Source organism: Mesoplodon bidens (assembly GCF_964165515.1).
Source record: "Mesoplodon bidens genome assembly, chromosome: 8".
Classification (NCBI taxonomy): Eukaryota; Metazoa; Chordata; class Mammalia; order Artiodactyla; family Ziphiidae; genus Mesoplodon; species Mesoplodon bidens.
The window spans coordinates 33,926,972-33,949,565 of NC_138165.1; the positions used below are offsets into that span (position 1 = coordinate 33,926,972).

At 37.5% G+C, this 22,594-nt stretch overlaps 1 protein-coding gene across 2 annotated transcripts in view; it reads left to right on the forward strand.

The window, feature by feature from the left end:
* GRB14 (growth factor receptor bound protein 14) overlaps positions 1–22,594 on the forward strand; it is a 126,912-nt gene that overhangs the window by 90,602 nt on the left and 13,716 nt on the right. For both annotated transcript variants that reach the window (XM_081242222.1, XM_081242223.1), the window contains 5 exons: positions 9,441–9,562; positions 11,420–11,494; positions 15,654–15,791; positions 20,468–20,578; positions 20,770–20,865. In XM_081242222.1, coding sequence (XP_081098348.1) covers positions 9,441–9,562; positions 11,420–11,494; positions 15,654–15,791; positions 20,468–20,578; positions 20,770–20,865 — 542 coding nt within the window. The remainder of the gene's footprint in view (positions 1–9,440; positions 9,563–11,419; positions 11,495–15,653; positions 15,792–20,467; positions 20,579–20,769; positions 20,866–22,594) is intronic.

Below are 22,594 nucleotides of genomic sequence, written 5' to 3' on the forward strand. Positions count from 1 at the left end.
TTTCTCTTCCTGGTTCAGTCTTGGAAGGTTATACCTTTCTCAGAATTTTTCCATTTCTTCCAGGCTGTCCATTTTATTGGCATAGGGTTGCTTGTAGTAGTCTCTTAGAATGCTTTGTATTTCTGCGGTGTTTGTTGTAACTTCTTTTTCATTTCTAATTTTATTGATTTGAGTTCTCTCCCTCTTTTTCTTGATGAGTCTGGCTAATGGTTTATCAATTTTGATTATCTTCTTAAAGAACCAGCTTTTAGTTTTATTGATCTTTGCTATTATTTTCTTTGTTTTTATTTCATTTATTTCTGCTCTGATCTTTATGATTTCTTACCTTCTACTAACTTTGGGTTTTGTTTGTTCTTCTTTCTCTAGTTCCTTTAGGTGTAAGTTTAGATTGTTTGAGATTTTTCTTGTTTCTTGAGGTAGGCTTGTATTGCCATAAACTTCCCTCTTAGAACTGCTTTTGCTGCACTCCATAGGTTTTGGATCATCGTGTTTTCATTGTCATTTGTCTCTAGGTATTTTTTGATTTCCTCTTTGATTTCTTCAGTGATCTCTTGGTTATTTAGTAAAGTACTGTTTAGCCTCCATGTGTTTGTGTTTTTTACTTTTTTTCCTGTAATTGATTTCTAATCTCATAGCGTTGTGGTCAGAAAAGATGCTTGATATGATTTCAGTTTTCTTAAATATACTGAGCTTGATTTGTGACCCAAGATGTGATCTATACTGGAGAATGTTCCATGCACACTTGAGAAGATACTGTAAACTGTTTTTGGATGGAATGTCCTAAAAATATCAATTAAATCTATCTGGTCTATTGTGTCATTTAAAGCTTGTGTTTTCTTAGTAATTTTCTGTTTGGATGATCTGTCCATAGGTGTAAGTGAGGTGTTAAAGTCCCCCACTATTATTGTGTTACTGTCGATTTCCTCTTTTATACCCGTTAGCAGTTGCCTTATGTATTGAGGTGCTCTTATGTTGGGTGCCTATATATTTATAATTGTTATATCTTCTTCTTGGATTGATCCCTTGATCATTATGTAGTGTCCTTCCTTGTCTCCTGTAATACTAAAAGTCTATTTTATCTGATATGAGTATTGCTACTCCAGCTTTCTTTTGATTTCCATTTGCATGGAATATCTTTTTCCATCCCCTCACTTTCTTCTATATGTGTCCCTCGATCTGAAGTGGGTCTCTTGTAGACAGCATATATATGGGTCTTGTTTTTGTATCCATTCAGCAAGCCTCTGTCTTTTGGTTGGAGCATGTAATTCATTCGCGTTTAAGGTAATTATTGATATGTATGTTCCTATGACCATTTTCTTAATTGTTTTGGGTTTGTTTTTGTAGGTCCTTTTTTTCTCTTGTGTTTCCCTCTTAGAGAAGTTCCTTTAGCATTTGTTGTAGAGCTGGTTTGGTGGTGCTGAAATCTCTTAGCTTTTGCTTGTCTGTAAAGCTTGATTTCTCCATCGAGATGAATGAGATCATTGCTGGGTAGAGTAATCTTCGTTGTAGGTTCTTCCCTTTCATCACTTTAAGTATGTCATGCCACTCCCTTCTGGGTTGCAGAGTTTCTGCTGAGAAATCAGCTGGTAACCTTATGTGAGTTCCCTTGTATGTTATTTGTCATCTTTCCCTTGCTGCTTTCAATAATTTTTCTTTGTCTTTAATTTTTGGCAATTTGATTACTATGTGTCTCGGCATGTTTCTCCTTGGGTTTATCCTGTTTGTGAGTCTCTGTGCTTCCTGGACTTGGGTGGCTATTTCCTTTCCCAATTTAGGGAAGTTTTCGACTATAATCTCTTCAAGTATTTTCTCGGGTCCTTTATTTCTCTCTTCTCCTTCTGGGACCCCTGTCATGCGAATGTTGGTGTGTTTAATGTTGCCCCAGAGGTCTCTTAGGCTGTCTTCATTTCTTTTCATTCTTTTTTCTTTACTCTGTTCCACAGCAGTGAATTCCACCATTCTGTCTTCCAGGTCACTTATCCATTCTTCTGCCTCAGTTATTCTGCTATTGATTCCTTCTCGTGTATTTTTCATTTCAGTTATTGTATTGTTCATCTCTGTTTGTTTGTCCTTTAGTTCTTCTAGGTCTTTGTTAAACATTTCTTGCATCTTCTTGATCTTTGCCTCCATTCTTTTTCCAAGGTCCTGGATCATCTTCACTATCATTATTCTGAATTCTTTTTCTGGAAAATTGCCTATCTCCACTTCATTTAGTTGTTTTTCTGGGGTTGTATCTTGTTCCTTCATCTGGTACATAGCCCTCTGCCTTTTCATCTTGTCTATCTTTCTGTGAATGTGGTTTTTGTTCCACAGGCTGCAGGATTGTAGTTCTTCTTGCTTCTGCTGTCTGCCCTCTGGTGGATGAGGCTATCTAAGAGGCTTGTGCCGGTTTCCTGATGGTAGTGGGTAGAGCTGGGTGTTGCTCTGGTGGGCAGAGCTCACTAAAATTTTAGTCTGCTTGTCTGCTGATGGATGGGGCTGGGTTCCCTTCCTGTTGTTTGTTTGGCCTGAGGCGACCCAACACTGGAGCCTACCTGGGTTCTTTGGTGGGGATAATGGTGGACTCTGGAAGGGCCCACGCCAAGGAGTACTTCCCAGAACTTCTGCTGCCAGTGTCCTTGTCCTCACGGTGAGACACAGCCACCCCTGCCTCTACAGGAGACCCTCCAACACTAGCAGGTAGGTCTGGTTCACTCTCCTATTGGGTCACTGCTCTTTCCCCTGGGTCCCGATGTGCACACTACTTTGTGTGTGCCCTCCAAGAGTGGAATCTCTGTTTCCCCCAGTCCTGTCGAAGTCCTGCAATCAAATCCTGCTAGCCTTCAGAGTCTGATTCTCTAGGAATTCCTCCTCCTGTTGCCAGATCCCCAGGTTGGGAAGCCTGACATGAGGCTCAGAACCTTCACTCCAGTGGGTGGCCTTCTGTGGTATAAGAGCTCTCCAGTTTGTGAGTCACCACCCAGCAGTTATGGGATTTGATTTTATTGTGATTGCGCCCCTCCTCCCATCTCATTGTGGCTTCTCCTTTGTCTTTGGATGTGGGGTATCTTTTTTGGTGAGTTCCAGTGTCTTCCTGACAATGATTTTTCAGCAGTTAGTTGTGATTCCGGTGCTCTCGCAAGAGGGAGTGAGAGCACATCCTTTTACTCTGCCATCTTGAACCAATCTCTCTTTGGGTTATTGTAGCATTAATCCTTTAACATAATGAGACTTGGTTGGGGGATGGTATTTATGACAGAACATCTAAATGGGGATGGTGATATATAAATGTAAAAAAATTATTTAATATTTTAAAAAGCCAGATTCTATAATAAGTAAGTTTTATCTCCATTATGAGATGAGTGTAAGAGGTGAAAACCTGTAGCTGCATTTGATCCTCTGGATTTTGCTTTTTACATGTTTTCTGAATTTTCAATAGAATAGTGCCAGAAATCTTCTTTGAAGGAATGGGAAATATGTCTTTTGCTTTCCCACTTACTCTAGTTTTAGCCAGCTTTATTTGAAGACATTTTTTCTGCTTGAGATTACCAGGCTAGCTATTTTCCTGATGCTAGTAATTGCATTATTTAAGTATTTGGTGTTATAGTTCTATGAAATTTTCTGCAAATATTGTATCCCTTATTTTTTCATTGTAGATTGGTATGCTGGGCTTTATTTGTGTGTAGCCAACAAAACCTCAACTAGACTGCTGCTTTTTTGGTGACTACACATATTACACTAGTTTTTTTGTGACACATTTGTCATAGCTGTTCAAATGCGGCTTGGTTTTTCCATTCTTTGTTTTATTTTCTTTTTTGATGTAATCCAAATTCAAATGATTTATGTTACTTTCATGTGAGGTTAAGATTGATAATAATTTGAAATATTGCCTGTTTAATTCTTTCCCCTTACACTCAAAATGTGGTTGTTTGTTTTCAATTAATTAGCAAATAGGTATCGAACACATTTCACGATAAAAGAATTTGAGGCAATCAAATCTTGAGAACTGAGGAATGTGAAAGAGATTTGAGCCGATACAGAAAGAATGAGCAGGATATAAACAGGGGATGCCCTTCCAGTGGGAACTGTAGTGAAGGCAGAGGCAGTGCTGTGCAGAGGAAGGAGCAGAGACTTGGGGTCAGGCATGTGGCAGCCATTCAAATCCTGAGATGTTTGCCATCTGTAAAATGGAAATAGAATTTGCTCTTTAGGTTATCCTCTTAGTTTCCTAAGGCTGCTGTAACAAATTACTGCTGGCTTAAACCAATAGAAATATCATCTTTTAACAGTTCTGGAGGTGAGAAGTCGAAAATTAATTTCACTGGGCTGAAATCAAGGTGTTGGTAGGGCCACACTCCTTCCAGGGGCTTTATGAGGAGGCTGTTCCTCTCCTCTTTCAGCTTCTGGTGGCAGCCATTATTCCTTGGCTTGTGGTCACATCACTTGAGTCTCTGCCTCTGCGGTCACGTTGCCCTTTCCTCTTCTTTCTCTGTCAGATCTCCTTCTGTCTCCTAAAAGCATACTTGTGTTTGGATTTAGGGCCCACCTTTGTTATCCTGGATAATCTCCTCATCTTAATATCTTTCAGTTAATGACACCTGCAAATGCTTTGCCATATAAGGTAACATTTACAGATTCCAGAGATTAGGACCTGATGTCTTTGGGGCCATATTCAGCTTACTGCAGATATTATAAGAATTAAATACAGTAATGAAAAAGGTCTCAGATTGAGATATGCAGAGATGTAACTTCCTTTATTTCTACTTGAATTAATTTCTAACTCTGAGTCTCCTGACCTCTTCTTAATGGCAGACAGTTTAATCTTCTGTTACTGGTTTGCTTTACGGATTGTTATAGTCTTGTTGGGGTAAATAATCAATTCAGATTATATAAATGAGTTACATACAGGTTTAAGATGCACTCAATTGAAAGTTAAGACCTACTTTCACTCTTCCAACACTCTGGTGGGGCATTTAAGTCCCAGGAAGGGTATTTGTCTAACTTCTATCCAACTCTTCTCTTCGTGTTCTAGAAACTCTTATTTCTCTCAAGCTTATTGCCTGTATCATAAAGCCCCCTAAATTCATGGTCTTCTCTTAGCCCTTCCACACTTCTTCTGGAGGACTTGGCTCTGCAGTGCTCTTTCCTCATACTTGGATGCTATGGACTCATCTTCCTCAGCGTTGCACGTAGCTATTGCTTTTCCGCCATATTAGATGCAGGGCTTCTACTTGAAGGTAGCAGCCTCCTAAGGCTACTCTTTGGTTTGAACCACACACCACCATTAAACTTACCTGGGATTTTATCAACATCAACTGCTCATCCTGAAAGGGTCCTAGTTCCAGAAGGGGCAGGATATAGGGTCACTGTGACCTAAACCTTCCAGTTACTATCTAGCCCCCTCTCAGTCTCCACTCCACCCTTTCCTCCACTAACCCCTTAATTCCAGATCCTTTCCCAGAGGACAGAGGGTGCATCCCTGTATGAGTCAGTGGAGGATTGGCTGGCCATTATTCTCCCCAAGTGATCATATTTGTCAAAGATTGATAAAGTCTAATTTGAAACTCAAAAGTAAAGAGAGTGCATCTTTGTCATTTTTTCCTCTCTGTATAGTTCATCTTCAGGGCAGAACATATGCTGTTTCCTTACTGGTAGAGATAGGTGATGGGTACAGTGAAACACCGGTTGGTAAAACAAATAAGCAGACATATTGCTTAATACCTTGCAATTTTCTCCCACTGTGGTTGCAATAAATACAGATACAGTGCGTAGTGCATAGCATATTTAATAATGTGAACCTATGCTTCATAAGATTGAAAATTATCAGTTGGGGTTGTGTGAGAAGTAAACAAAAGTAAGGATAATAAAGATTGTTATGGATGCAACTTCCCACTCGATATCTCGGTGACTGCTGGATCTCCCTGCAAACTGCTTCTCTTACAGTCTTCTTAGCTCATTAATGGCAGTAGTCCTTCCAAATGCTTAAGCCAAGAATCTTGGTGTCTTCCTTCATTGCCCCCTCTCTTTCACTCCACATCCAATTTGTCAACAAATCCTGTTGGCTCTATCTTCAGAATACACACAGATTCTGTCTACTTCTTACATGCTGCCACTCTCATCCAGGCCACATCATCTCCCCTTGTTAATTGCAATATTCTGCTAGATGGTCTTCCTGTTTCTACCCTTAAGCCTTTTGAAATCAGTTATCCACTCAGCATCCAGTGTGATCCAATGAAAACGTAAGTCAGCTCAGAGTAGTCTTATGTTCAAAATGGATTCCTTTCCTTTGTGCCCTCCTTTTTCCCTCCTCCCTGATCCATTTTTCTCTATAGTGTTTATTGCCACCTTTTAAGATTTACATGATTGACATGATTTATTGTCCATATCTTCCCATTAGAATTGAAGCTCCATGAGGCAATGACTTCTGACTGTCTTGTTCACTACAAAATTCCAAGCCCCACAAGACTGTCTGACACATGGTAGGCCTTCAATAAATATTTGTGGAATGGATAGATGAATGAATAAGTTAAAACTGCCAGACTATATGGATTTATCTCACAACAAGTAGGAATTGGACAAGTTTTTGAGCGGGGGTCACATTGATACAAATATTTTATGAGGTTTCCTCTGATATCAGGGTCCAGGTTGGATTGGAAGAATGAGAAAAACAGAGGTTTGGAGATTAGTTAGGAAAAAGTGAAGGTCTAAATGGGAATGGTGATAGTGGGAATGGGTGGGGGGTTGTTGGTTGTATGAGAGGCACTCGGACAAAGAGTCTGATATCTGGGGTAACAACTGGAGGACATTGGAGTGGACATAGAGAAAGTTGTAATGGACATTGGAAAATTTAGGAAAAAGCAGTTTGAGAGAGAAAAAGGAAGATACTTTGTTTCATTTTTTTACATTTTTTACAAATTTGGGTAGAATGCTTGTTACATAAAATTTACCATTTCATTCATTTGAAGGGTAAAGTTCACTGGCATTATGTACATTTATTTATATTTATATTGTTGTACAACCATCACCCCCATCCATCTCCAGAACATTTTTATCTTCTCATACTGAAACCCTGAACCCATTAAACAATAACTCCTCGTTCTTCCCACATCCCGGTCCTTGACAACCACCATTCTACTTTGTGTCTCTATGAATTTGTCTGCTCTAGGTACCTCACGTAAATGGAATCATATAATGTTTTTTCTTTTGTGTCTGTCTTATTTTACATAGTATAATATCTTTAAGGTTCATCCATGTTGTAACATGGGTCAGAATTTCATTCCTTTTTTTTTTTTTTTTTTTTTTTTTTTGCTGTACGCGGGCCTCTCACTGCTGTGGCCTCTCCCGTTGCGGAGCACAGGCTCCGGACACACAGGCTCCGCGGCCATGGCTCGCGGGCCCAGCCGCTCCGCGGCCTGTGGGACCTTCCGGGATAGGGGCACGAACCCGTGTCCCCTGCATCGGCAGGCGGACTCTCAACCACTGCGCCACCAGGGAAGCCCCTTCATTCCTTTTTAAGGCTAAATATTCCACTGAATGTCTTTACTACATTTTGTTTATCCATTCATTTGTTGATGGACATTAGGATGTTTTTACTTTCTGGCTATTGTGAATGATGCTACAATGGACATTGTTGTACAAGTATCTGTTCCAGTCCCTGCTTTCACTTCTTTTGGTTACAAACTCAGAAGTTGGATTGCTGGAATTGTTTAATATTTGGAGGGACCACCGTACTGAACTTCGGTTTTAGATAGATTATGTTTGAAGTGGTGGAAAGTCTAGCAGTTAGGATTGGAGTGCTAGTGAAAGCAACTGTAGCTGGAGGTTTCACTTCAGGGAACTTGACAGACATAATGGCTGAAGAGGGGAGAGTTAATTAGTTGAGAGAGGAGAAAAAAAAGAGTCCAGCCAAGGACTGCATCTTAGGTGGGAGAAGGAGCTACCAGAGCTAGTCAATGAGACCAAAAAAGAGCAATCTGAATTAGGAACAGAACCCAGGAGTGCTGATACACACTTAGCTCCAACTCATTCTTATTCATATATTCATTCAGCACTCTTACAAGAACTCCCTTTCAGATGAATAAGCTTCTATTTAAGTGTGACATTACTTTCAAGGATTTGGGTCCTGTAGGTCACAGATTACTCCTGAGTGTTTAATTTCTGAGACATAGATACTTTTCAAAAAGGTCCTAGAAGCACCTAAAAAAGCAGGGGATTTTTATATTTCTTATTTGGCTGTTCTCCATTTCTTATTTTGCATTAATAATTTCACAGTCACTTTTCTTTAACCTTTTATTGAAGTATGACATACCTTAACATCAGTGAACAAAGGTGGACAACTTGGTGAATTCTCAGATATTGTTTCTACCTGAGTATCCAACACCCAGATTAAGAAACAGAATATTTCTCACCCCCAGTGGTTTCCTCACGCCCCTGCTCACTCACCCACTATCCCTATTATCTTGATTTCTAACACCATAGATTTATTGTATCTGTGTTGAACTTACATAAGTGGAATCATGTAGTATGTACTCTTTGTGTCTGACTTCTTTCATTTAGTATTATGTTTGTGGAATTCATCCATGCAGTTGTGTGTTATTGTAGTATATATTCCATTGTGTCCTTTACACAGTTTATTTATTCATTCTCACGTTGATAGGCATTTGGGTAGTTTCCAGTTTGGGGCTATTATGAATAGTACCGCTATGAACATCACAGTTTCTTATTAAAATAGGAAATTTGCATGGTATGTTCACCTCTTTAAAGTTGCCATTGCTTTTTTCATTTAAGTGCCTTTCCTCCTAAGTGCCTTCCCACCCTGCCTAATTATCTTCATCAGTAATACAAACTACATTTGCATGAACATTAATTTTGAAAGTAAAAAGTGCCACAAGAAATCAGGTTTCTTAAAAAATTGTATGTCCTTGCATTAAAATTTTCTTTTTAAAGCATTTATTTCAGTTTTTCTCAACTATCCAGATTATGTGTCTTAAACGCATAGTGAACCTGTCAAATTTTTTAAGCTCTTAATGGGATGAATTGTTCAACCTTGAGGCAAATATTTTAATTTTGGCACCATGATGAGTCGGAGAAAAAGAATAGTTCCCATATTCTTAATGCAGTTTTGTTATCAAACTTAGAATTTACATAGCAATAAAAGGAGATTGAGAATTAGTAAAAAGTGCATTGTGATATTTTATGTCATTTTTCTCTTCGGGTTACAGTCTGCTTTGGTATAAAAATCAACATTACTAATTCAAAATTAATGAAAATTTTATCAATCTGATTATTCCAGAATTGAGTTGAAATTTTCTATGTTTAATAAAGATACGTACATAATATATTTTATATATTTGTATGGATATATACGTCCATATGTTTATTTGTCTACCTACCTGTCTATCTTTCTATCCATCCATCCATCCATCTATCTGTTGACATGCTCACTGGAACATTCTTTACAGAAAGAACAATAGAAGACCACGAGCTGGTGATTGAAGTGCTATCTAACTGGGGAATGGAAGAAGAAAATAAGCTATACTTTAGAAAAAATTATGCCAAATATGAATTCTTTAAAAACCCAATGGTAAGTGAAATCCCCATTAATAGTTATAGAAAATGAATGAGTTTAGTTAAATTTTATTTTATTTTATGTGAAGAAAATTGTCACTATGGATAAAATACAAGTCCCTATTTGATAAACTGTAGGTAAGAATTCTGGCCCTTTAAAATTATAGTCACACTTCTTCTTACTCTAACAGTGATTAGCCACCATCATCACAGAAGTTCATATACATGGTTTTGGGGAACTATTGCTTCTTTTCTTGAGTTTTAAGAAAAAAAACTACATTTGATTTGGGGAATTATTAGATATCTCCAAGCAGGTTCTAAAATATTATGGTTTAACTCTTTTCACAGAATTTAGGAAATTAAATAAGAAAAATTCTAAAGGAAAAACAGATTGATGTTTGTTGGGAGTGTTGAAACTTAGCCAGAAGTTTAGATTGACATGCATCTTGCTGTTCCAAACTATTTTGTTTTCAGCGCAATAATTGAGCTAAGTAGAAATGAGATAAAGACCAGTGCATTATCTAGTAAATACTACTTTCATTATAGTTCTTTTTAAAAGAAAGTAAATGTATGTCACATTCTAATGAAGACTAGTGATCTAGAGAAGTCAGAATAGCCTTTGGGCTCATTATTTTAAATTGTTTTTGACTCTGCAGCTGTAGCATATTTTTACACTGTTTTGGATAATTGGATTGAAATGATACTCTATGAAAAATATATGATACACACCATAATAGAATATTTTCAAACCCTGAAAGACCTCTTACGCTCTCTTTTATTTGAACTTACTAATAGAAACATAGTGGGATGATCTTTGACAAAGAAAATACGAGTCCTAGTAAAAATTAAATAGAATTAGAATTAGAAAGAAAACTGTTTTCTTATTATGAATCTTTATTAAAAGCAAGAATTTAAAAGTCATAGTTGAAGACATAGGGTTTAATGCTCAGTTTTAGTTTTTTTTTTTTTTTAATTTAAACAAGGCTGTAGATTAATTTTGTAGACTTAGAGTAGTGGTTCTCAACTGGGGGGTGATGTGGTAATGTCTGGAGACATTTTTGGTTGTCATACTGGGGGGATGGGGGTGCTGCTAGTGGGTGGAGGCCAGGAATGCTCTAAACGTCCTGCAATGCGCAGGACAGTCCCCCCAACACAGCGCTATTAGACCAACATTAATAGAACTACGCTTCAAAAACCCTGTCCTAAAGGAAGTATAGTGGCATATATTTTCCTAAACTTGCCTGATCATAAAAACTCCCTGGGGAAGGGGATAGTGGTTGTTAAAACTACAGGATCCGGGTCCTACCCTGACCTACTGAATCAGACACTCCAGGAAAGAGCCTGGGAATTTCTATTTTTAAACAGCTTTCCTGGGTGAATTTTATGATTAAACAGGTTTGGAAAGATAGTAGGTAGAAAAGACTGTCATTTTAGCTTCCTGGCCCTCTAGTTTAACTCCTTGTTCCTCTACTCTATGGGCTGTGACCTTGTGTATATATATCCTTCTATGAGCCTTGACTTTATAAAATGGAGCTGATAGTCCTTCAGTACCTGCTAGAGTGGTTGCAGGACTCAGGGAAGACATATGGGAGCTTGCACACTGCCAGCCTGAGGGCAGTGTTTGTAACTGGAGGTACGTGGATCTCTGTGTATCAGCACCATCTGAGGGTGTTTGGCTAGTCTTTGGGCCCTGCTCCTACCTTCTCATTAAGATACCTGTGGGTAGAGTCAGGGACTGGCATTTTTAAAAGTGCTTTGGGTGAATTTTCAACACACTGATTTAAAGAGCTTTTGCTTTAGATTACTGTGTTGGTCATAGTTCAATCTTTTCTGGCACGGCTTTGGGATAATATAACATGTATCTTTTCGTCAGTATTTTTTTCCAGAGCATATGGTGTCTTTTGCAACTGAAACCAATGGTGAAATATCCCCCACACAGATTTTGCAGGTAAAATATATATTTTCATTAAAATATGTAAGTACTAAATAATGAAGGGAAACTGTAAGGTCCTTATTTACTTATTTATTTATTTTTCTAATTTTATAAGTAGATATACTCATTTATCTTGCATTTCCATGTCTTTTTTTTTTTTACTTCATGAGAGTTGACAATATTCTTTTTTTAAATTGAAGTATAGTTGATTTACAATGTTGTGTTAGTTTCAGGTGTACTGCAAAGTGATACACACATATAGAGTTATTGTTTTTTCAGATTCTTTTCCCTTATAGGTTATTACAAAATATTGAGTATAGTTCTCTTAGCTATACAGTAGGTCCTTGTTGGTTATCTTTTTTTTTTTTGCGGTATGCGGGCCTCTCACTGTTGTGGCCTCTCCCGTTGCGGAGCACAGGCTCCGGACGCGCAGGCTCAGCAACTATGGCCCACGGGCCCAGCTGCTCCGAGGCATGTGGGATCTTCCCAGACCGGGGCACGAACCCGCGTCCCCTGCATCGGCAGGCGAACTCTCAACCACTGCACCACCAGGGAAGCCCTGGTTATCTATTTTATATATAGTAGTATGTATATATTAATCCCAAACTCTTAATTTATCCTCCCCCTTCCCCTTTGGTAACCATAAGTTTGTTTTCTATGTCTGTGGGTCTATTTCTGTTTTGTATATAAGTTCATTTGTATTTTTTTTTCCTTAGATTCTAATATAAGTGATATCATATGATATTTGTCTTTCTCTGTCTGGCTTACTTCACTTAGTAGGATAATCTCTAGGTCCATCCATGTTGCTGAAAATGGCATTATTTCATTCTTTTTATATGGCTAAATAATATTCCATTGTATAAATATACTACATCTTCTTTATCCATTCATCTGTCAATGGACATTTAGGTTGCTTCCATGTCTTGGCTATTGTAAATAGTGCTGCAGTGAACACTGGGGTGCATGTGTCTTTTCCAGTTATGGTTTTTTCTGGATATATGCCCAGGAATGGGATTGCAGGATCATATGGTAGCTCTATTTTTAGTTTTCTGAGGAACCTCCATACTGTTCTCTATAGTGGCTGTACCAATTTACATTCCTACCAACAGTGTAGGAGGGTTCCTTTTTCTCCACACCCTCTCCAGCATTTATTATTTGTAGACTTTTTGATGATGGCCATTCTAACCAGTGTGAAGTGATACCTCATTGTAGCTTTGATTTTCATTTCTCTAATAATTAATGATGTTGAGCATCTTTTCATGTGCCATCTGTATGTCTTCTTTGGAGAAATGTCTATTTAGTGAGGTCCATATTTAGACATGTCCAGATTTTGGATGGTATGCCTTGAGTGGTTAATTTTTGCTGGAGATAAAGTTGGAAAAGAGAAGAAGAGGAAAGAAAAGAAAAGAGCACAATCTAGATAAAGAATTCTGTAAATCAATAAACACCCCTAACTATATTATTCTCCCCAGTTTTGAACATCTGTCAAAGGATTTTCAGTGTTTAAAAAAAATGTGTATCATGAAAGGAAACTTGCAGAGTTTTACTCTGTGATGTATTTAAAGATTATGTTAGTCTTTGAAAAAATCAAAATTTCCAGTAAATTATAGACATTTTACCAACATATATTTAGTGTTAACTTTTATAATAAATGCTCTCAATCCTATTTGTGATAAAATATTTAGCAATTAAATGAAATATTATCTATGATGGAAACACTTGATTGAAACATGAAATAGCTGAATTAAGAGTACTAATTATGGGCTTCCCTGGTGGCGCAGTGGTTAAGAGTCCGCCTGCTGATGCAGGGGACACGGGTTCGTGCCCCGGTCCAGAAGGATCCCACATGTCACGGAGTGGCTGGGCCATGGCCACTGGGCCTGCGCGTCTGGAGCCTGCGTATCCAGAGCCTATGCTCCGCGACGGGGGAGGCCATAGCAGTGAGAAGCCCGCGTACCGCAAAAAAAAAAAACAACTAGTTATTTAATTTAAAACTTCCTTAGTTTTGCATCTATTGAGCTCATTTCTTACAAACTGGCAATGGCTGTAGGCTGTAATTTTCTTAAGACATTTTCATTACAATAAAAAATTTTCCGTTATTTTATATTTGATACTATACTTGTTAACAGGTTAATGGTGAGCAATGTCTTTATAATGGTTGCTGTTTGATCTAAACACCAGGCATCCCCGAACCCACTGAATAGTCTCTGATCTTTAATGAAGAAAAGTTTTAATAGTTCCAGTATAGATATTACTTAAATATGTTGGTATTTGAACATACTGGTAAATATATTGGGTATCACAAATTTGTTTTCTGTGGGCTTTTTATTTGTAATAGGTTTATTTCATTTTTTGCTTCAAAATATTTTAGAAATATGATTAGCCTCAGGATTTCTCTAAGAGCTACTTATATGCTACTAGGTTGTCATAGACACCCTGTAGAATGTTAGGGTGAATGGCAGCAGCGGCAGTGCCCCAGCACCCCTAGCTCTCACGCCTCTTTATACTTTGCCTTTGGATTATGACAGGGTGGTGGATTGGAGTTTTTCTTCTGCCTCCTTTCCCAAATTCTCCTATAATTTAGTTATATTACTTTAATGTTAAATTATAAAAACAAGAAAAGTCATAGCTTTGGAATCAGATAGTCCTGCACGTGCCCCTGACCTCCTCTTCTCTCCACTGAGGCAATGTTTCCACTTTTTAAAACGTTCCTTCTTCTTCTAGTGTGACCTCTATGACTCCCTTTTTAAAATTTAATTGGTTTGGTTTAATAACTTGGAAAGCACTCAAACTAGAAAACCTACTTGCCTGCTTTGCATGTCAATTAATTAATATCTGTGACTCATTAAATTAAAAGTTTTTTTTATTAATTTACTTAAAAAACATTATCTACTCTCAGCATTTCCCCGAATAGCCTTTTAGAACTATGTTACGTTGGTTTAGCTAATATTTTCTCTTAGTTTCAGTTTTAACATTTTGCATTCGTTTATTCATAGGGATTTCCGTTTCCTTCTTTTAGCGAGACACTAATGCATTTCCACTGTCTTATTAAGGATGCTGAGCACAGCCACTCAGAGCTATTCCTTTTCATTCTCAATTTCCTGACCAACACATGCCTGCTGTCTCAGTTAATTATCACTGGGTAACAAACTATTCTAAATCTTAATGGCTTAAGTACCCACTCATATTTTGTCAACAGTTTTGTAGGTTGGTATTTGGGAAGGGTTTAGCTGGATGGGTCTCTGAGGCACATTGACTCCCAAAGGGATTGTGGGTCCGCTTCTTCTAAGATAGCTTTTCACTACATGTGTCTGGTACTCCTTGGCCTCTCTCTCTCTCTCTCTCTCTCCACATGGTGTGTCATTTTCCAAGGCTTTTCCAGTTGCGTTGTGCTTCTCACCACATAGCCATCTCAGGGTAGTCACGTTTCTTATATGAAAGTTAACTTCCAAGAGTTAAGGAGTGGAAGCCATCAGGCTAGTTAAGGGACTACAGTTAGAACGGCAGCCTGTCCCTCCTGCCATATCCTATTGGTCAGAGCAGTCACAAGCCTTGCCCAGATTCAAGGGGGTGGAGAAACTTCACCTCTTGGTTCAGTGGCAGGATCACATTTGCAGAAGAGCATGTGGAATAAAAGATATTGTTGCAGTTCTCTTTGGAAAACATAACCTGCCCATACCCACCCACAACAGAGAACCATAGAGGACAAAGACATTGTTTACTTGACCTTCATCGAGGAGGTGAACTTGGCTCAATTTCTTTAATAATTGAATAATGGAAGTCCGGATCATGGTCTTACATATACCATAATGAAGTTGAAGTTGATAGGTCAATATATAATCTCAAGGAAAATCATAGACAGGGATGAAAAGTATCAGGACTTAACTCTGTAGACAAAGTTCAGCTTTTCAAATGGACATTCAAATAGCTTGTAATTTTGGTGTTTGACTAAGTACTAATCACTTAGAATATATATTTCGTGAGCATATTTTCATTTGGAACTTGCCTCAGGTTTTCACAAGACTGATTTATTTTCTGTTATATATATCGCTATTTCTGTAATGGTGTATAAGTGGTATCAATGCTGTTTGATTTTGTACATTTCTATTTGAAATATAAAACTACAATATCATTGATTCAGAAACTGTATGAGAGTGTCTGATTTTTCTTCCAGATGTTTCTGAGTTCAAGCACATATCCTGAAATCCATGGCTTCTTACATGCAAAAGAACAGGGAAAGAAGTCCTGGAAAAAGATTTACTTCCTTTTAAGAAGATCCGGTTTATATTTTTCTACTAAAGGGACATCAAAGGTAAATTGGAATATCAATTATGTGCTATGAATTATATGGAAGTTGTAAGTTAAAATGGGTTTTACTTTGTTTTATTCATTATCTTATTGCATGATGTCAATAGTTGGTAATTTTTTTTAGATTCCAAACGTTTGCCATAATCCATTTAAAAACTAATTATTCAGCTTTATTTCCCACTAGTTTCAATATACATCCTTTGATACCATCTGGATGCTCTTGTTTCAGTACCACATTCCTTGCCCATTTCTCCCCCACTCTGAATCTACCCCCATTCTTCTTATCAAGGCTGGGATTTTGAAGCCCAACAGAGTTCACATCTTTTCTTTTTACCCAGGTCATACTACTGACCTTGCCCACCTCTGAACTTCTGTTGATGCAGTTAGTAACACTCAGCTGAGTCTGTAACTGCTTATTAATTCCTTTGTGTGTGTTAGTTTTGTCTCTTCACCTAGATTATGAATTCCTAGAGAAAGTAATCATGTTATGATCGGGGTGGATGTATGTGTGTGCTTGCTTATGTATACCTATGTATACAGTTACATAGACATTCCTGTGCAGATGTTCATACACACATACATAATCACTTATGAATGTAATTCCCTTAGCACTAGCGCTATGTAATCTGTTTCTATGTAGTCTAGTTGTTGCCTACTATGCCATATGCCTGTGTTTTATGTCTTGACATTTTATGCAATGCATCGATTTCCTTCAAGTAAAACTGCTTTTGAGAGTTTTCATGAGAGTTTAATTCTATGTTCATGCATCTGTTTTGTCAGTGACAACACTGTTGCTTCTTTATGGGTAATCTGTCATTTTTCTTTGGCTCTTTTTCAAATTTTATTATCATCATTGGTATTTAGTCATTTTCCTGCCATATTTCTAGGTATGTTCAAATATATTCTGCTATACATACCTTGCTTGATTCTTAACATACACATTCAATCTGAAAATTCATATTTTTCTTTTATGCTGAAAATGTTCATTATTTATTTCTCATTCTCAATATTTGATCCTTTAAATTTTTAGTAGGATTTTCTGTCTTGGCTAGTGATGGCCCTAGGTGTCCCTTTGCTTGTGGCTGCCTAACTCCAGTCTCTGCCTCTGTCTTCACACAGCCTTCTCCTTTCTCTGTGTGTCTCTGATAAGGACACTTGCCATGGATTTAGAGCCCACCCAGATAATCTAGGAAGATGTCATCTCTAGATCCTTAGCTTAATTACATCTGCAAAGGCCCCTTTGCAAAACAGGTCACATTCACAGTTTCTTCAGGTGAGGACATGGACAGATCTTTTAATTTTGAGTGAGAGAGTGAAATGGTCATGTTGTAAGAAGATGAGTATGGCCATAGGGAGCTTAAAAAATCAACTAGAGCGACAGAGGGCTTCCCTGGTGGCGCAGTGGTTGAGAGTCCGCCTGCCGATGCAGGGGACACAGGTTCGTGCCCCGGTCTGGGAAGATCCCACAACTAGAGAGACAGAGAAACAGAGAGGGGAAGGGAGCAGGGGAGGCAGGGGGGAAGGGACAAGTGGGCAGGAAGGGAGAGAGATTGATTGATTGAGTTGAGGCACAGTTGCTAATTAGTGCTAACTATATGATCATTTCAGTAATCAAGCGTGGAGGCGACAGGATCTAACCTAGGATGAGCAGTGGAGAGAGAAGAAGGGGATGGATGTAAGATTAAATGACAAATGGTCAGATTTTGTTGACTGGTTGATATGAAAGAAGAGGAAGCACTTAATGTTCTTAGAGAAAGACATAAGGAAAATAAAGAAATAGAAAATGATAGAATAAACAGGAATAAGAGATTTGAAGAAATCAAATCTTAGAAGAAAGATACTGATCTTAGTTCTAGATACATTGTATTGATGGTGAAGTATCCAAATGGAAATGCCCAGAACACAGCTAATGATAGAGACTAGATATTTGGGCAGTGGTATGGAGATATGGAGTTGCAAAGGAGTGATACTTGCCATATTTTCCCCAACTGTTCTTACATAGTTTCCTCCCTTCCCTGATATACAGTTTTCCTTTGCTGCTATTCACACGTGTGTGCACACACATGTGCAAGTGTGTGTGTGTGTGTGTGTGTGTGTGTGTTAGGCTTAAGTGGTGGAATACTTCGTGGAAAAGGCCTCTACTTATTTAGTAATCCATTCCTTTACAGAAATCTTTTATTTTTAAGTATATATAGTTTGACTACTAGTGTTCTATCATATAGATGCATTTAATTTTTCTTGAGGATTTAAACCTAGTTTTCAAATTTTTATATTATAGATAATGTTAGGATGAATAATTACCCATTTTTGTAATTAAGGTTTAAGACTTTTTCTTAACCTTTGTAATGAAGTTTCTCTTTTCACAGTTTTCCTCATGTATGAAGTAATATACGAAGGTGGTTTTGAACAAATGTGTGCTAGATCATCTTTTTACTTTTAGCATCAGAGAAAAGTGGCTTCTAAATCCAGTAATCACATTGCTTTGACTGTCTTCCCAGTGATTCTTCACTGGAAGATATGACAATATCTCCTTAATTCCTGAATTCCTAATTCTTTAACAGGTTTCGCATGAAAATCCACAGCCCATTGTCTTTTTACTTCACCCTCCACCTCCTTTCCTTTCCCACCTATTACATAACAAGACAGCTCCTATTCCATCTACTGAAACCATGCTCTTATCCCTGCAGTGGTCCCCGCCTTGGCTGGGCAACATTATAGGCATCAAACCTCTGTTCTCAGGTTGTACCTGAGCTCTCCTCAACATGGTGTCTAACTTTGCTGTGCATCGTACATAATAGTGTTCTCTCCAGCCTGTGCTGAAATGAGCATGCGTTCCATAGTCTATATATATGAAAATGATTTTACATTCCCCCTTAAAAACGAAATTCAAGATATTAGATAAACTCAAGGATTATGACCTCTATAAAAATCATGTAGGTTATGTAATGCCTAATATGACATCTCTACCTGGCAAAGTGACCATTTCCTGCCCTTTTTCTATGAGAAGGGTCTTGATTTATTTTATTTTCTAAAGATGTAGGCTGCATGGGAGTTAGAGAAACACTTACGCAAGCCTTGGAGGTGTGGCTGTGACTTACAGAGAAACATCTAAGTACCCTGCTCTCCAACTTCCCCCTTATGTACACGTTTGCATGCTTACCTTTTGCTAACCATGCCAGCTCAGCCTAGTCTTGTACTGTCGTAAGCCTTGATGTGTCTGCAGTAATGGAACAAAAATCAGTCAAGAGAAGAAACTCATCATGTCTCTTATGTCCTTCCAGTATTTCTTAAGCTGCCTTTTTCTCACGTCCAAATGACTCAGCTACATTGACTTCTACTGTATCAGTGGGCAGGGATGGTTTTATTCCATCTTCATAGAAATCAGACATTTTTACTAGCAAATCAGTTTCTATCAAGGAATAAAGTTTTAAAGGCCTTGCCAACAAGAGTACTTTTCACCCTTCTCCTCCCTTGTTCCAAGGGCCCTAGGCTGGGTCTCTTTTAACAATTTTCTTTTCTGCCTCATTCTCCCATGGAGTTGGGAACTTTAGTCATCCATTAGATCAAAATGCCTAAAGAACAGTGACACACAGAGAAACAGTTGCATACACAGAAGTTCTTGCTCTACTAATCATCACTGATGGAATAGCCAGCCTACTGACCAATGACTGAATTTTTTTTGGATTTGGATTTGAATGGGTTGCTCAAATTGCTGAATGTTCTGCTTCATCTTTTTGTTTTAAGAGCACTGCTTCTCAAATTTCAGTGCATATGAATCACCTGGGTTCTAGTTAAAATGCAGATTTTGATTTTGAATCAGCAGATCTGGGGTGGGCCCTGAGATTTTGCATTTCTAATAAGCTCCCAGGTGATGTTGACACTGCTGGTCTGGGACCACACGACTAGTAGCAAGGTTCTAAAGAACCAATGCGTTGTGGTCAGTTTTGATTACACATTCAACCCCAGAATTAAGCATTTCTCCAAGTTATTAACCTATCACAGAATAATATGACCCAGTGATTTCCCATGACCAGCTCTAAATCTTATGGATTTCCCAGAGAAGAAATAGCCCTTCATGATTCCACTTTGCCTTGAAAATCAGACATGTTCCATTGCCAGGTAATTTCCCTGAATTCATCTGTACAGGCTTCCTTCCTTTTGTAAAGGAAGGTGGTCATGCCGCCTGTTTCATTGCTTGCTGTGGTACGTGAGGCAGTACACAAACATGAGGGACGATCATTTCTCAATGAAGCAGGAATCATCGTCTGTTTTTTTTTTTTTTTCTTTAGCTGCTATAGAAGCTCAAACCAACCTTCTTCCCTTTGTGGAACTACCATTATTTAAAACCCAAATAAGAAAACATTTTCAAAAGCCATGCTTTGCTCTCTTCTCTCCCTCAGATTCCTTGAAGTGGTGGTTAAAGCAAGTAATTTTAAAATAGGAAGATATATTTTTTTGTATATTGGAATTATAAACAAATCACTACTTCTCAAATTAAATAATCTCATATCCAGCTCCTGGTTATTTAAGGATATAGTGACTTAGTTTTCCTTTCCTTTTGTTTCTGTGACATTATTTGAAATAATTTTTGCCAAGGTATAAGTTATGTAACATAATAGAAATACAAAAGGTAATGTAAAAATATGTATCCATTTCAACATACATATGTATTTTTTTAAGGAACCACGGCATTTGCAGTTTTTCAGCGAATTTGGCAATAGTGATATTTATGTGTCACTGGCAGGCAAAAAAAAACATGGAGCACCGACTAACTATGGATTCTGCTTTAAGGTACAGGCTTAATATTTTGCTAGATGAATAAAGCAAGCCTCAGCCTTTTAGGTAAGCTTGAGTTTCTTTTAATTTCTTTTAAAAAGAGACAGCTTTCTCTTATATATAGGAGAATTTTAGTGGCTTTTATTTCAACAGGTGTTACCTTCAAGATATGCATTAACGATAAACAATGTGCTGTGGCCTTCTAGCCTAACAAAGCAGGAGGGCCTCGAGACCTGAAAATGCTCTGTGCAGAAGAAGAGCAGAGTAGGACGTGCTGGGTGACCGCGATTAGATTGCTTAAGGTAATCTCACTGCAGGTGTGAATTTCTATTAAACATTGGGAGTACCATCAAAGTTTGAAAATACCTGTATTTCAAAACTCAGAAGACTCACTATGAATCCATGTGGGTATGTGAGGAAGAAGAAAAATAACCACCACCAAATGCGTGTATTTTATTTTTTATCTGAAAGATAAACATTTCCAGAGTAGAGTGCAATAACCTAATATATTTATCTTGTGTGTGTGGAGTATTCCATTTTAAAAAATGTTCTGATTTTGATTTTTTTGTAAGAGTATTACATATATAGCAAGTATAACTGATTGAAATTTCTCCTGTCCATGACTTAGTCTGCATTTTAAAAACATTGCCATCAATCCGATGTGAAGTATATTTTAAAATGTGCCCACCTGGATATGTTTAGTGCGGTTGTTTTCTGTTTTATTTAAGTGTTGTGTGAATTGCTTTCTAGTTTAATGCAAATTATTTTATAAATTTTACTATAGCTGTATTATTCAAACATTTACCTTTGTGCTAAGTAAAAATTACCGCTTCCATAAGCAAAATTTATTGGTAAGCATCTTGACAAGGAGTAAGAATGTTCTGAAAGTAGGTAGGGGAGAGAGACACAGAACTGATTTCTTCCAGGATGTATAGAAAACACATTTATTTTCAAAACTTGTATGCTAGCAAATTTAGCACAACTTTAAATTTATAATTATAAAACTTATCGACCATTTCCTTTTAAGAAGGGCAGAATAATCAGAATCAGAATTACCCATTTTCATACCAGGTTTGCAAGAAAGTTTTATTTTCTATTCTTTTACTTTTTTTTAAATTGAGGAGAAATTCACACAACATAAAATTAACCAGATTAACTATTTTTAATGTGAACAATTCAGAGGCATTGAGTACATTCAGAATGTTGTGCAATTTCCACCTCTGTCTAGTTCCAAAACATCTTTTTCACCTCAAAAGGAGACCCCATACCCATTAGGCAGTTACTCCCAGCCCCTGGCAACCACTAATCCATGTTCTGTCTCTATGGATTTACCAATTTGGATATTTCAAACAAATGGAATCATACAATATGTGACATTTGGGGTCTGGCTTCTTCACTTAGCATAATGATTTGTGGTTCATCCATGTTGTAGCAGCATGTATCAGTACTTCATTCCTTTTTATGGCTGAATAATATCCCATTGTATGTGTGTTGTTTAGCATATATATATGTTAAATAAACAATTTTGTTTATCCACTGATGGGTATTTGGATTGTTTCTACCTTTTTACTATTGTGAATAGTGCTGCTATGAATATGTCTATACACGTATTTGTCTGAGTAACAGCTTTCAGTTTTTTTTGATATAGACCTAAAAATGGAATTGCTGGTCATATGGTAATTCTATGTTTAACTTTTTGATGAATTGCCAGAATGTTTTCCACAGAGGCTAAACCATTTTACATTCCCACCAGAAATGTATAAGAATTCCAGTTTCTCCATATCCTCACCAACACTTGTTATTTTCCACTTTTTAAAAAAAATACTCATGCTAGTGGGTGTGAAGTGGTAGGAAGAAAGTTTTTTAAAGTAATTTAAAGGAAGCTTTTGGATTAACTGTGAAATTTTCTTCTTTTTGCTGTTAATGGCAGAAAGTCACTATGGTTACCTTTTTATTAGACATTTGTTTGTTTCTCAAATAGTCTACTGTCAAAATGGCTGTCATGATTTTGGTTTCAACAAATCTTAGAAA